Below are 16,587 nucleotides of genomic sequence, written 5' to 3' on the forward strand. Positions count from 1 at the left end.
TGCGTTCTTATCGTGTTGACTGACAATTGCTTTTTACGCTCGTGCACATTTCGCGCATGCGCAAAAGTTTTACTTTACGAAGCCCTGTCATTTCTGATTTACTGTACCGCTCGGTAAGTACATCAGTAACAGGGCTCCGCATTCTATACTGAGTGCTTATTGTGCAAAACGATACTTCTTGAATTTCCCCTTAATAAATTGTTATTAGTATTCTTGGCACTAAATCACAATATTGTAAGCAATGGAAGTAATTGATTTCTTTACATCATACCTTATATATATTCATACATATATTCGATAGCAGGCAAAACATAATGAAAATAAATAGTTTTGTTTCAAGAAAAACTTACAATCGATGTGTATAGTATTTTTAATGGGCGGTATAACGGGCTGGGATAGCAGATCGTTTCCTTCCCTTCTCAACGATAGTATTCATTGAATGTATTGATCCAATGAATACTATGGTTGATTGACAGCGGAAACCGCATTTCACACATGCTCAATGTGAAATGAAAACGGGAGCGCGCATTGACGAGACGTAGACAGCGGGTGGGACCGCTGTATACGTGAGATGGCTCAAAACAAGGAAGTAAACTGTGGGAGGAGCAGGTGCAGTGAATCGTCGATATTTCGACAAAGAAATAAACAACATACTAATAATTTTATTTAAAATGTTTTGTGGCGGTTAGGTTAATAGCATGATTGAAGACAGGAATATGTGTTCAAAATAAGGAAAATTGACAATCACTTTAAAGGTGATATCAGATCTCATTATGTTCTAAGTTTGTGTAAACAGACTTGCTTCCTTATATTTTATTTGGCTGGAACACCAAAGCTCAATACATAGAGAGAACAATGGAAAATTATCATTTTATTACTTAACTATCCTGCATCCCACTGAGAGTGTAATCTCTTCTGCTGGCTGTGTATACTTAGGATATTCAATAGCCTATACTCCAGTATTAATTTGTTCAGTATAGGTGGCGACACCACAGGCTAAATCAGCTATTTCAAATGCTGAAATAGGAGTAAAGGAGCTACTTGTAACCAATTTAATACACTCTAGCAGGTTAAAAGGATCATTGGGAATAATTTAAAGGGGAGAAAATGTTTGGGTGAACTGTCCCTTTAACTTCCAGAACACTAGCAAACTGCATCATATAGAAAATATTGGAAATCTCTAGTAAGCAGCATCTCACTGTGATCATGAAATTAAACATAGTAGCACCCAGAAATGTAAAAGCTTAGAATTTGAATTAAAAAAATCATGACAATATCAGCTAAAGATTCTAGCTTTGTGTACAGATAAACAAGTTAGTCTCATAATCATTTGGGTTGGGTTTGGGTTGTTGTGCACATCTATCCATCTATCTATTTGTCTGCCTGTATGGGGCCTATTTATGAAATGTCTGTCCAACATGATCCGATCAGCGGATCATGTCCGACAGACCGCTGAATGCGGAGAGCAATACGCTCTCCGCATTCAGCACTGCACCAGCAGCTCTTGTGAACTGCTGTTGCGACGCTGTCCCCAGCAGATTTGCAGCCAATCAGCCGCTAGCAGGGGGTGTCAATCAACCTGATCGTATTCGATCAGGGTTGATTTCTGGCGATGTCTGTCGGCCTCCTCAGAGCAGGCGGACAGGTTATGGAGCAGCGTTCTTTAGATCGCTGCTTCATAACTGGTGTTTGTGGCGAGTCTGAAGGCTCGCCAGAAACACGGCCCTTCAAGCTCTATACAGAGCTTGATAAATAGGCCCCAATCTGTCTATTATCTATCTATCTGCCTGTATTTCTGTCTATTTATCTATGTGCATGTCTGTCTGTGTATCTATTATCTATCTATCTATTTGTCTATATCTCTATCTGCCTGTATGTCTGTCTGTCCATCTATCTATGTGTCTGTCTGTGTATCTATCATGTGTCTATCTATCTATCTATATATCTATCTATCTATCTATCTATCTATCAAGCTATCTATTTATCTATCCACTATTTGTCTGTCTGTTTATCCACCTATCTATGAGCCTGTCTGATTGTCTGTGTATCTATCATCTGCCTATATCTATCTATCTATCTATCTATCTATAATCTATCTATCTATCTTATCTTTCTATCTATCTATCTATCTATCTATCTATCTATCATCTCTCATCTATCTATCTATCTATCTATCTATCTATCTATCTATCTATCTATCTATCTGTCGGTCTATAAATCTATCTAGTTTGCATATGTGTAAATATGTTTATTATGTAAAGAGATGACTCTCTAGTGCTGTGTATCAGGATTAACCACCTCTGAGCCCCTACGTAGTCACTGCTACACAACTATTTCAAGCAACTGAACATTCCTCTAGAAATAAGGAAAAGAAAACAAATACAGAACCAGGGAAAGATGACACAGAAATGTCCTAACCCACAAACTGGGAAATCCCTTAACGGAATTAATGGTACGTAATAAAATAAACTGCTCATACACATACTATTACACCAGTAGCAGTGAAACATCACCGTGTCTAACATATCATTTAAGTACCATGTGTGACTGTCCCACAGCATAGTGAATATTGCACCACAGTTAAAGGGCACATCTAAGATGTCAGACGCAAACACACAGATATGACCTTTATAATACGTGATCATTAGACCTCAACATTAAAATTGTGTAAATATGCACTGCAGACGATGTGATTTGCCATTTCATTATCTTTGCTCCAGTGAATCTGTAAATTAGCAGGTCATTGTGGGAACCATTCTGTTCTGTAGAAGGTTATGTGTGTGGTTTGATATACTTTATGTTTATCTAGCTATCTCTCCATCTACTGGTAAATAAGTCTCACTATTAATTCTTATAAGCACTGATAGAATCACTTGCTTGCCTGTCTATCTATCTATCTATCTATCTATCTATCTATCTATCAACTGTATCTTGTTTGCCTGTCTATATATCTGTCTGTTTTCTGTCTGTCTGTCTGTCTAACTAGCTAGCATCTGCCTATATCTATTTAATTATCCTGTCTGTCTGTCTACATTTCTGTTTATCTATCAACTTTCTATATATATATATATATATATATATATATATATATATATATATATATATATATATATATATATCTTGTTTAGCTAAGAGCAACTGAAATAAGAAATGAAAAAGCAATCTGCATGTTGTAATAAATTACAAACCAAAAGTATCATTACTAAAAAGAAAAATATGAACAGTCCAAATTTATATCATTAGAGACATGAAACCCAAAATTTTTCTTTCATTATTCAGATAGAGAATACAATTTAAAAAAAAGTTTCCAATTTACTTCTATTATCAAATCTGCTTTGTTTTTATGTTATTCTTTGTTGAAGGGATACCTAGGTAGGTAGCGTGCACATGCCTGAAGCACTACATGACAGGAAATATAGTGCTGCCATCTAGTGCTCCTGCTAATGTATAACATTGCTTGCAAAACTGCTGCCATATAGTGCTGTAGACTCGTGCACACTTATGAGCTTACATCCCAGCTTTTCAGCAAAGGATAGCAAGAAAACAAATAAAATTTGATAACAGAAGTAAATTGGAAAGTTGTTTAAAATTGTATGCTCTATCTGAATCATGAAAGAAAAAATTGGGGGTTTTATGTCCCTTTAAAGGGACACTAAACCCAAAATTTTTCTTTCATGATTCAGATAGAGAATACAATTTTAAACAAAATTCCAATTTATTTCTATTATCTAATTTGCTTCATTCTTTAGATATCTTTTGTTGAAAAATAGCAATACACAAGGGTGAGCCAATCACATGAGGACTCTATGTGCAGCTACCAATCAGTAGCTACTGAGTCTATCTAGTTATGCTGTTTAGGAAAGGATATCATGAAAATGAAGCAAATTAGATAATAAAAGTAACTTAGAAAGCTGTTTTAAACTGCATTCTCTTTCAAAATCATTAAAGAAAATATGTGGGTTTCATGTCCCTTTAACTCCCCATCTTTCTAAACTTCAAGAAAAAGAGTTTTTATAACTGTGTATACTAATCTGAACAGATTAGTATACTATGGAGATATACAGTAGGAGAATGTTGGTTTTATTTGAACTTGTGGATTTTAAGCATCATTAAGCAAAAGAGAGTTCTAAATGTAAAAAGAAATTTCTTTATATATAAGGTCACCGCACTCCCAGTAATATGGGAAATTGTTATGAAACATATTGCTGTGAATTTCAGTCATTAGCAATGTTTAAAGGACATTTAAGTCAATGGGATTACATATTAATAATATCTCTGGTATTTTTGTGAATAAACCACAAGGGTTTTATTCATTCAGGCCTAAAATTAAGATGAACCTTCAGCCAATATTTTGTTAACTTCTAACTCAGGATGTATTTGCTTGTGTTTATATGCCTATTATTTATGTGTTTGTCTTTATGTTTTAAAGGGGCATAAACCAGTTTGAGATGGTAATATAAAATGATAAATCGTATATATTTAATAAAACTCTGCAATATACTTTCATTATTAGTTTTGTCCCATTTTCCTGTAATTCCATTCTGAAATTGTGAGCTTTCAAATCTTGTTAGAAATGCAAGTGCAGAACTCTGTTATATTCCACACAGCCATTGGCTGCACACTCTAGTGACCTATTTATAACTGTCCCTAATTGGCCACATCAGAGAAGGTAACCTAAGTTACAACATGGCAGCTCCCATTGTTTTATAGATACTAAAACTTTACACTTATTTAGTCAATATTTAAACTAATGAAACTTTAAAAATACATCTACATGTATTTCTCAGACTAATCTTTACTTTGACTGCATCATTCCAGCTAGCATTTATTTAGTGTTTAATAACCCTTTAAGTGTCTGTGTCTCTTTTTTTGTGTATTTATGTGTGTTTCTGACTATACTTTATGCGCATGTGCATGTTTAAATGTGTATTTGTATATGTGTTTCCTATCTCTGATTTATTTGTGTGAATTTGTATACTTCCATGTCTATATTTTGTGTGTTGGTATTTCTGCCTGTATCTATGTTTTATCTGTGTGTTTGTATGTGTCTATGTTTGTTCCTGCGTATGTGTGTGTGAGTATGTGTGGGTGAGCCTATGGTTAAGCATGTATGGGTATATCTATAAATATATAAAAAGAGACAACCTGGAAATGAACAATAGCATAATAGCTTGTTCTATGGCTAGTTACCACTCTAGGAGCAGCCTCTTTTTGCTCAACGTGAGCCTTTCACAGAGAAGAACTTTCCTGTAGTATATCAGTTTGGTCTTGACTAAACAGTACAGTACAGTACAGAAACACCATGTTAATGTATGTGTGTGTGTGTGAGTCTGTTTACGTGTATTTTTATGTATTGGTGTGTGTGTGTATAGGAAAATGCTGCATGGTTGATTGTGTTTATATCTATTTGTGTTTATTTGAGCAACGACTGATAATAAACTTTGCTATTTTAACTTCAAAGAAACATTAATGAAATAAAATTAGATCATTGATATTCAGTGAGTTTATCAATTGCCATGCTGCTTTGGTTTCCATGCCAACCTGCGCTACCCACCCTTTTGACAGCGGTCTGCTGACCCTTATAAATTTGGCAACTTACGAAAGAATCTTTGTTAGGGAAAGAGAAATAAAAGAAAAGTCCTGCGTGGCCTGAATTCTGAAGGATGATTTATCTCAACAAGGCATTTTTGCATAAGTGGATCTATGGTACATTGTTATTTACCTGCCATTTATTTTTTTTGTGAATTTCCTTATTGCGTCCTTGTGACAACCATGTCTGGGGTTGCCCACCCTTTCTTTACAGCTGTTCTAAAACTTTGTATGCCCAGCATATGAATAAAGAAGGGTCAGCAATTGTTAATCTATGTTTGAGGTCATGTATGTATATGTTATATCAGGGCAGTTTGTATTTAGAATGTACTGTACAATCTCAAAATTGCACACTTATATATATATATATATATATATATATATATATATATAAATATATATATATATATATATATATATATATATCATTACACCATTTTGTTTAATTATATAGCTCTGTGATGGCCAATTCCTAACACATGGGGGCCACAGATCAATATTTAAAAAATCCTTAAAGGGACACTGTTGAACCCAAATTTTTTATTTTGTGATTCAGATAGAGCATGCAATTTTAACCAACTTTCTAATTTACACCTATTATCAATTTTTTTTGTTTTCATGCTATCTTTATTTGAAAAAGAAGGCATCTAAGCTAAGGAGCCAGACAATTTTTGGTTCAGCACCATGGACAGCACTTGTTTATAGGTAGATTAATTTTTCCACCAATCAGCAAGAACAACCAAGATTGTTCACCAAAAATGGGCCAGCATCTAAACTCACATTCTTGATTTTCAAATAAAGATACCAAGAGAATGAAGAAAATTTGATAATAGGAGTACATTAGAAAGTTGTTTAAAATTGCATGCTCTATCTGAATCCCGAAAGAAAAAAATTGGGTTCAGTGTCCCTTTAAGGGCCACATATAAATTTATGGCTATTAAACACAAAAATATATATTTCCTAAAATATGTTCTACCCTCCAGAAGGTTTTTTTGAGTTGCAACAACCCTGTTTGCCAACCCACAAATTGACCATCCCTGATGGCTTAAAGGGATATGAAACCCAATTTTTTTCTTTCATGATTTAGAAAGAGCATGCGATTTTAAACAACTTTCTAATTTACTTCTATTATCTAATTTGCTTTAATCTCTTGATATACTTTGGTGAAAAGCATATCTAGATAGGCTAAGTAACTGCTGATTGGTTGCTGCACATAGATGCCTCGCGTGATTGGCTCATTCATATGCATTGATATTTCTTCTACAAAGGATATCTAAAGAATGAAGCAAATTAGATAATAGAAGTAAATTGGAATGTTGTTTAAAATTGTGTTCTCTACTTGAATCATAGAAGAACATTTTTGGGTTTAGTGTCCCTTTAATATTGCATGAGAATGTTTTAAACCAAAAAAGTTAAACTAAGGTGATATATTACAAACAAATTTTTAATTTTACTAAGCAAAATGCTTAGCTCCAATTCAAAGTAGAAAAGGTTAAAGTAGCCAGCAAATGTGTTCAAATTCTTTTTTGTTATGTTTTCATTTTAGTGATTAAATTTTGCAAAAAAATAAAACATAAAAAAATAATATATATATTGCATGGAAATCAGGAGCATAAAACATACACTAAGGGCTTGATAATATAATCTTCGCCAGCTTAAACCCACTTTTTCTCGCTGACTCTCGCAGGGCTGAACCGGTACAATGATTGTAAAAAGGGGGCAATCCCTGCGAGTGGCGAGATAGCTCCTATTAAAAGGAATGAAGATCGCTGTATAGGGACACTTTGTCCCTTAGTGTGAAGTTAGCAGGGAGCAGCAGGAGCACTTTAAAATTAAAATCCTGCAGCCAATATAACTCACATTAGGCTGCTTTCTGCATAGAGCATCTTATAGTATTCATTTGTTTTTCTATTGGGGATATAAGTATTCGTATTGTTTTGAGAAAAGCATGCCACCTTTTAGTTGGCGAGAAAAAACTGTGAGATCTGCAGTGCTAAAATCTTTATAGAATTACTCCAGGATTACAGAGAAATTTTCATACACGCCCAAGGAACGCCCTTGTTCAGTCCCTTTTACAAAAAAACAACAATTACGCTTTGCATTTTGTATTTATAAGTTCAAATTTCTGTGTGATTTTTGCACATCCAGTGTACTACAATTACGATTTACGCTGTGCATATTTAATTTAATGTATTCCTGTTTAAATTGCATACAAATTTTAATTTTTTATTAACATACGATTTTTGGTGAAGAATTTGGTTACGATTTTTGATGCACCTTAACAATACAATTTTTCCCTGCTTATTTTTGTGTGAATGGTTCAAATATTTGTTTTGTATGATGTTTAAAATACAAATTTTATTGTGCATTTTTCATATGAAAATGCAGTATACGCCCCTTAGCGAGACACCCTGTTTTCAGGGTAAAAAGTGGCTTTAGATCATTCCACCAGGGAAATAGAAGGACTGGCGAGCATTCTTTAATAATCTCGCCAACCCAGAGAGGTTTCAATCATCGAACCCTAAGTCAAAACTTAAAACATAATTATATTTCCTTGTTATGAACAGATTATTACCTTAAGGCAACGTACCAGTATTGTGCTTATGAGTCATACTCATTATGTTAATAAATGGAAATTTACAAAAAAGAAATGTTACCAAGGAATTTTAGGATCAGAAAAATTACATTCCTTATAAACATTATTTTTCTTGTCTTTCATCAAATGTTTTATTCAAATATAACATTAAATATTCAAATTTGAACATTCAGTTTTGTTTTTTCCTCATAGGCTTTAGTGTAAGTCTATTGATATGAATAATCAAATTCAATATTCAGATGTTAACATTTCATATTCAAATATGTACATTACTTCTTCAAATTATTTGAAATTCAGTACCATTGTCAAGGGCAACAATTTGAATGTAGGAACTTAACATTCTCCATTTAAAGGGACATTAAACACTAAACAAATGCTAGATAGAATGATGCATTCAATGAAAAGATTAGTCTGAGAATAACATGCAGATGTATGTTTTAAAGATTTAGTTGTTTAAATATTGTCAAAATAAGTCTAAAGTTTTATTGTCTATAAAACAATAGGAGCTGCCATATTCTAACTTAGGTTACCTTCTCTGCTGTGGCCAATTAGAGACAGTTTTAAATAGGTCACTTGAGTATGCAGCCAATGACTGTGTAGACTATAACAGTGTTCTGCACTTTAATTTTTAACAGGAACTTAAAAGCTCAAAATTTCAGAATGGAATTACAGGAAAAGGGAAGAAAAGAAATAATTAAAGTATATTTGTTTTTTTTTATATATACAGTATATATATATATATATATATATATATATATATATATATATATATATATATATATATATACAATCTTTAATTTTATATTACCTTTTCAAAGTGTTTAATGTCCCTTAAAATAATACTGTATGTTATTATAGGGGCCTATTTATGATGGTGCGAGCGGACATGATCCGATATAGCGGATCATGTCCGCTGCACTTCGATAAATGCTGACAGCATATGCTCTCGGCATTTATCATTGCACCAGCAGTTCTGGTGAACTGCTGGTGCAATACCGCCCCCTGCAGATTTGCGGCCAATCGGCTGCTAGCAGGGGGTGTCAATCAACCCGATCGTATTCGATCAGGTTGATTTCTGGCGATGTCTGTCCGCTGCCTCAGAGCAGGCGGACAGGTTATGGAGCAGCGGTCTTTAGACCGCTGCTTCATAACTTGTGTTTCCGGCAAGCCTGAAGACTCGCCAGAAACACGGGGCATCAAGCTCCATACGGAGCTTGATAAATATGCCCCATATTGTCCATACAAATCCCTATTGTGTTAAATTACATTTCCCATAATATATGATGTCCTAGTTTTTTTTACCCAATATATATATATGTATGTTTAAGTTACCTAAATAGGTCTACCCTAGCAAATATCCTGAGTGATTATTGTCATGAACTGCCACTAGCCCTAGAATAGGAAAAAGAAAATTCCTCACACATTTATTAATAGTATTCAAGTATAGAGGGAAATGATTTAAGATTTTTCCAGTCAGATTAATTCTGACATTAAATACTATGGGGTCCATTTATTAAGCAGCGGATGCTGCTTCAGAGCCCCATCGTTTCAGGTCCGCCTGAAGCGGAAGTTAAGACGATACGATCAGGATGATGTAAGGCCCCTGCTATTGGTCGATCGGCCACCAGTGAGCAGAGGGCGGCATTGCACACGCATTTCACCAGAAATTCTTGTGCAATGTTAAATGCCGACAGTGTATGCTGTCTGCATTTAGCGAGGTCGAACAGACATGATTCGCTACAGCGAATCATGTCCGCTTGCCTCTTAACAAATCTACCCCTATCAGTTCCAGAAAGTTCTATAAAAATAGTTCCCTTGTAAAGTTTTTTTTTTTTTCTAAATAAGTCTGAACTACAAAGAAGAGTAATAGGGGGGTAGAGGAGAAATGATACACATATTTCTATATTACAAAAATAAAATAAAACAGAACAATCTTCTATATGTATATAGAACTTGGTGAAACAAATATGCTGGTAACCAGTAAAGCTAGAGCGGTCAGACAGGCATCCTAGTGGATTTAATTCCAGTGCTATGTCGTTTAAAGTATACACAACAATGTACATTCAAAGGGACTTTAAATACCTCTTTTTATGTAAGCATTGTGCTTACTTCAGTCTCCCTAGAAAGGCCGAAAGGCAAAATCTGGAATGTAGTTTTTAAAAATGCTGCGAATTGCCTAAACCATTTTATTTTTTTATTTGCAGCATTTTCAGATTAATGGATTTGCTTTTTGGCCCCTCTAGGGAGCATGGGTATACAAAAACCAGGATTTTTTTTTTTTTTTTTTTTTAAATGGTCAGTCTAGTCTCAGTATTTATATATTATCAGCATGATTTGAATATTTGGCTGCTAAAGATAAGCAATATAAATATAATGTATCATATGTTACCTCAAAGAAATGCGCTTGTTGATATACATATTTTGTAATTCAAAACACACAAGAGAAAGTGTGCTCAAAGGCTGCTCTGAGTTTTATTATTTCTAAAAATGTATTAACATGTTGTTATATTTTCATAAAATACAAATTAAAAGATATTGCCAGATCGGTCACTAGTGGTTAACTGCATATTGGCTTATGTTGGTACATTCTACTTACGGCACATAAATGGATGATATTTTCCTAATGCTGAAGAGAAAATATATATATATATGTATATATATATATATATATATATATATATATATGTGTATATATATATATATATATATATATATATATATACACACAGCATATATATATATATATATATATATATATATATATATATATATATATATATATATAAATTAAAAAAAATTATTTATATATATATATATATATATTGTGTACACAGCTTGTCAAAAATTAAAAGGATCATTGGGTGAGGCCTTTTTATGACCAAGATAAGAGTTAAAAAGGAATGAAATTAAGGGACACCATGGTTCTTTTAAACAATGAAAACATGGTTACCATTTAGAAAATGATAAGAATTTTTATACCATAACATTACAAAATATAGGCTAAACAGACGCCTTCTTCAGCCTTATGGGCTGTTACTATGTGCTCTGTGGATACAGGTTTTTAAAAGTAGCTACCAATTTTACTCTTTGAGCCTCTTAAATATATCCATTATATATAGGGTGACCATATTGCTGCTTTAAAAAGGGACATATGAAAAATACATATGTCAGGGTTCTTATACAATTCAGTTGTTTAAACAGCACTGAAAAAAGCCCTGACATATGTATTTTTCATATGTGTACCTTTTTAAAGCGGCAATATGGTCACCCAAATTATATATCATTGAACAGCACCATTAAATGGTCTTTGAAATCTTTTTTTTTTTTTTTTTTAAATAATTGCATAGCTACATACAGCTGCAATTAATCACTGCATTACAAATATTTTTGAAGCATGTAATACTATCAAAAACTCTGTTAATATGTGAGTGATCTTTTATTCAATAGACATGTGCATTCGTGATTGGCAATTAGTAAATTAAATACACATGTTCCCCTGTTAAAGAGACACTAAAAGCTAATTTTTTCTTTCATGATTCAGATAGAGCATGCAATTTTAAGCAACTTTCTAATTTACTCCTATTATCAATTTTTCTTCATTCTCTTGCTATCTTAATTTAAAAAGCAGGAATGTGATGCATAGGAGCCGGCCCATTTTTGGTTGAGAACCTGGGTTATGCTTGCTTATTGGTGGGTAAATGTCACCCTCCAATAAGCAAGCACTGCCCATGGTTCTAAACCTAAAATGGGCTGGCTGCTAAGATTTACATTCCTGATTTTCAAATAAAGATAGCAATAGAACAAAGAAAAATTAATAATAGGAGTAAATTAGAAAGTTACTTAAAGTTGCATGCTCTATCTGAATCATGAAAGAAAACATTTGGGTTTAGTGTCCCTTTAATTTAAAAAATCACTGTGCAGATCACTTGTGCCCCACAAATGCAGAATATGGCTGCAGTTCAGCAGCATTCGTCTTTTTCTGCACAAGATTTATTTGTGTGAAAGTGCAACTCATAAAGATATGTACAAAGCCAGATCTTTGTGTGTCGCTCTTTAATAAGAAGAATTCTGGTGCAGAAAAGAGTCAAATGTCGCTGCCCGCCTTTGCTGTGCACAGGAAACAAGAAAGTATGGTTCAATTTGTCTAGGTTGCAGCACACAGCATGGGACAGACAAATCAAACCATACTTTAGAGTATAGCAGAGCCTATAGTTTCTTTGAGTGCTGAACCAAACAAACACATTTTAAGATGTATTTTACAGCAGAATTAGGAAAAAACAATAATATATATTTATTAAAATTGTGTTTGATTTTACTTTAATCTTAATTAAAGATTTTATGACAGGGATACATTTTGGGTTTACTTTCCCTTTAATGTAAATGAAAGTGACTTATAATATTAATAATTAAAGTTGGGCTCAGATGCCAGTTTCTTTGACCATTCATTGAAACACTCTTTGTAACCTCATTATGTACCCAATAATTACTTTTCTCATATATCCCACAGTTAATTATTTCTGTGGTTCTGTATTTAATGGTCTGTAGCCTGTTTTTATCATAGAATAAACACAGCGACAAATTAGTTTCATTTCTTTTTTTTTTTTTTTATATATATATAAACATAATATATGTTGACATATTGTTCAGCAGACACATTTTATGTATTATCAATACCAAATTTTTGACAGAGACTAAGCAGATAGCACAGTAGAAATTTAACCATAACAGGTACAACAGTTGGTTTGCATAAGGCTACCAACAGGTAACTTGGTACATTCTCTTGCTAGTAATAGGACAATGTACCATACAGAAAATAGTATTCATGCAAAATGAATATTTTCATGTACAGTAACTCAGTAATCAATGCATCAGTCAAAATGTTGTCATATTGTCTGTACATCGGTTATGTAAATAAGCAAGTCTCTGATTGCACAGAAATGTTCAACATCTTTGCATATTTATGCAAAATCTGAACTACTCATTTATCCAAAAGTCATCCGTTATTTTTTTAACTATCAACTCTAGCTCTTAAATAAAAATGCAAGCTTTTTTTTTTAATTGGCACAGAAACACATCAGGTTGTAAAATATTAATGTATATTATTGTGTAAAAAAAAAAATCTGCAATAAAAAAAAAAAATCAAAACAATAAGCATAAATTAACAACCAAAGCTCATAAACCGTAAATAAATTGCATTTTGCTTAGATCTATATAAAAATGTATGAATCAACCTTGTTTTTTTTTTTAATTATTTTATGGCTTCAACTGTGCTAAATGCCCATGCTACATCCTTAAAATATAAAGAAAAAAAAATCTGCTGCATATTATTAAAATACATATTTAAAAAAAGTCCTTTGTTTTAATCCCAGACAAATTATCAGCAATAAAGTAATGAAAACAGATAACGTTTGCTAAGCTTCTGTTAACCCATTCAGCAGAGAATGGGTTAAAAGAGAGATTCCCTGAGCATTCACATGTGGAATATTGAAAGGATTTTGTATAACCACTTCACTGCTGGATTGATTAGCACTGTCTGTCTCTAGTCTGTGCACAAATAGACTATTTGTTTTCCACCCAATTTTACCAAGAAGCAAAAAATAAATTTTCATAATTTGCTTGCAATTCTATTTATATATATATATATATTTATATTAGTCCATGTATAAAGATTTAGAAAATGGGCTGATGACCCTCATTCAAGGTAAGGCAGTCTTAACGTCCCATAAGGCAAAGCATAAACTCTGTTTTTGTATGAAACGCATCAGCATGTTAGCAACAGAAATTTTAGTCTCTCTCTCTCTCTTTTTTATCCCCACAAAACAAGCAGAAATTGGTCTTTTTAATCTTTGGCTTAGTTCCTCTTGATATCCAGAAAACATTTGTTTTTGTTAATTTGATCCTGTGTTTTATAGCACAAATCCTTTCATTAGTCCATAAAAAAAGGCTGAGGGATACTGGCAAACAAACCATGCAAGAGTCATAGAATGCCCTTTTTATTAAGGGAACTCAAGAGTTTTGTCCCTATCTGCCCATTCTTGGCACACACTCTCTCCTGCCATCGGAAAAGGCTTATTCAAATGTAATCTCATCCTCGAATGGACTTCCTTCTCGTCCCAGATCCCAGTGGGAAAAAAGGAAATAAATAAAAACCTTGATAGTTTTTGCTGTTATTCAATTAAAATAACCTCTTACACCAAAGCGGATTTTAAAAGAGCCCTACAGTGAAAACAACCAAAAAAAAAAACAGCCTTATACCTCATCACAGAGATAAGAAATTGTTACCTCGACCTTTAACAGCAGCAATTTTTTTTAATGTTTAATTGGATTGACTTTCATACCTCGCATTCCCTGGAGCCAGAGATGGTATATGTGCAGGGTCCAGATCCATTAACCAATACATCCATGGGTTCAGTGTTCGAAGGTTTGTAGTCCACATAATACTCCTGTAAAGGGGAGTTTATTTGTCTCTCTGACTCTCTGGCCTTTTTCCGACGTCTCTTCATCATGGAATTTTGCTGTAGTTGCTTCATGCTAGCAGGATAACGTTTCCATGACACATAGATGACTAATAGGATCATTGCCACAGATAGGAAAAGGGCCACACTCCCAGCTATAATTTTGTGGAAGGAAACATGCTCATATTCTTGTTCAGCCATGGGCGTCTGAAGACTTGGGGATGGGCTAGGAGAAAATGATATTGGGGGTACACTCTCAAACTTGTATACTGTAGGCTTAGGGATGATTTGGGGTTTTGGTGGGGATTTAGTTGTCTGATAAGCCTTTTCAGTTACCAACACTGGAGTTTCATCACAGATATTGTAGGTTTCCACTGCATCAATAACTTTTTCACCTTGGATATGTTTGGGGCCTGCACAAATCATGATACTTTCTTTGTTTCCTTTGAAGTTCTTTAGCCAAAAGACCAGAGGACATATTGATTTACTACATTCCCATATGTTACCAGAGAGAGTTATGGAGGTCAAGGATATCCAGGCATTTAATGTTTCCTGGGTGATATTGGTAAGCTTGTTGGATTCCAAGTTGAGCTTCTGCAAATTGGGGAGGCACTGAAAGGTCCCAGGCTCTATGCTTTGTATATCATTCCCTGACAAGTCAAGGTTGTGAAGAGCTGTCCATGTCCAAGTTAATCCTTGGCTGATAGATCGGATTTTGTTCCACTGTAAGTAAAGAGAGCGCAGGTTAAAGAGCCGAGGGAAGTGAGCAAAGTTCACTTTAGAAAACTGGTTGTGTTCCAAATGAAGCTCAGTAAGTTTTAGGAGGCCAGCAAAAGCATTACGAGACAGGCTCCTAAGTCGATTGTAACCCAAATCCAAAAAATCCAAGTTACGGCAGTCCTGAAAGACCCGGACTGGCACTGTTTTTAGGGAGTTGGAGCGCAGATGCAAAATCAAGAGCTTGCGAAGGCCCTTAAATTGTTCTGATTGCAAAGTTTGAAGTTTGTTGTATGACAGATCCAAACTCCGAAGATTAGGTACAGGGTGGAAGGTGGCATTTGCAAGGTTAGTGATTTTATTTGAGCTTAGAATCAGTTCTTTAAGTCGACGTATGCCCTGGAAGGCTTCCTCATCCACAAGGCTAATGTAATTGTGATCAAGGTAAAGCCAAACCAATTGGTTAAGTCCAGAGAACTGGTTGGACTTGAGCTTCTGAATGCTGTTGTAACGCAAGGATAGTCCTTGGGAGCCACTCGAAATATTCTGGGGGATGTCTCTGAAGGCATGGGACTCACAATAAACAATTTTCCCATCGCACCTGCAGTTCTTTGGACAAGCTTTCTGTGCACCAACGATCATCACCACGAAGAGAGCAGGCAGTAAAACCAGCCTTAAACTCATGCCTTTCAGCTGATGCATCAGTTGGAAACCTGCAGCAATGCAAAGAGAGATGTGCATTGAAAACCTATAAACCTTAGAAAAGGCATTGACAATATAAATTCACATAATCCCTTCACTAAAAACCCTTAAGCAATGTGGAGATTAATTGTTTTAATTAAACATAATCAAATAAAAGCAAGTCAACTCTTTCAACACCACTTAGAAAATCTGCTTTAAAGATGCTTATTCATACAAACAATCTTAAGTGCCCCTTATTGCTTCAAGAGAATAGCAGATGCCCCCTTTTTAGCTGGCATTTAAATATTCCATATATATTATTCCCAAACCTTGGTTTAGAAAAGGAATTTTGCAATGATTCTTTTTTCTCTGACACTAAAAATCTCATTTATGAAGAGAATTGGGTTTGCTGTACAAATTAGCTTGATTTTATTTCCTTAAAATATGTGTATTATTCAGTGTATATGAATAATAGTTTATGATGTTGCATTCACAAAAGAAACACAATTACATATGGTAGTTCTATTTTACTAATTATAGCCAAGCCAT

The 16,587-nt window shown here is 34.0% G+C and overlaps 1 protein-coding gene across 1 annotated transcript in view; it reads right to left on the bottom strand.

Moving 5' to 3' along the window:
• Positions 1–16,098, bottom strand: part of LRRTM4 (leucine rich repeat transmembrane neuronal 4) — a 975,428-nt gene extending 959,330 nt beyond the window's left edge. Inside the window, exon 1 of the mRNA XM_053719463.1 lies at positions 14,524–16,098. Within this exon, the coding sequence (XP_053575438.1) occupies positions 14,524–16,098 (1,575 nt within the window). The remainder of the gene's footprint in view (positions 1–14,523) is intronic.
• Between the last annotated feature and the right edge of the window lie 489 nt (positions 16,099–16,587).

This window comes from Bombina bombina, chromosome 6 (genome assembly GCF_027579735.1).
Source record: "Bombina bombina isolate aBomBom1 chromosome 6, aBomBom1.pri, whole genome shotgun sequence".
In the NCBI taxonomy this organism is placed as follows: Eukaryota; Metazoa; Chordata; class Amphibia; order Anura; family Bombinatoridae; genus Bombina; species Bombina bombina.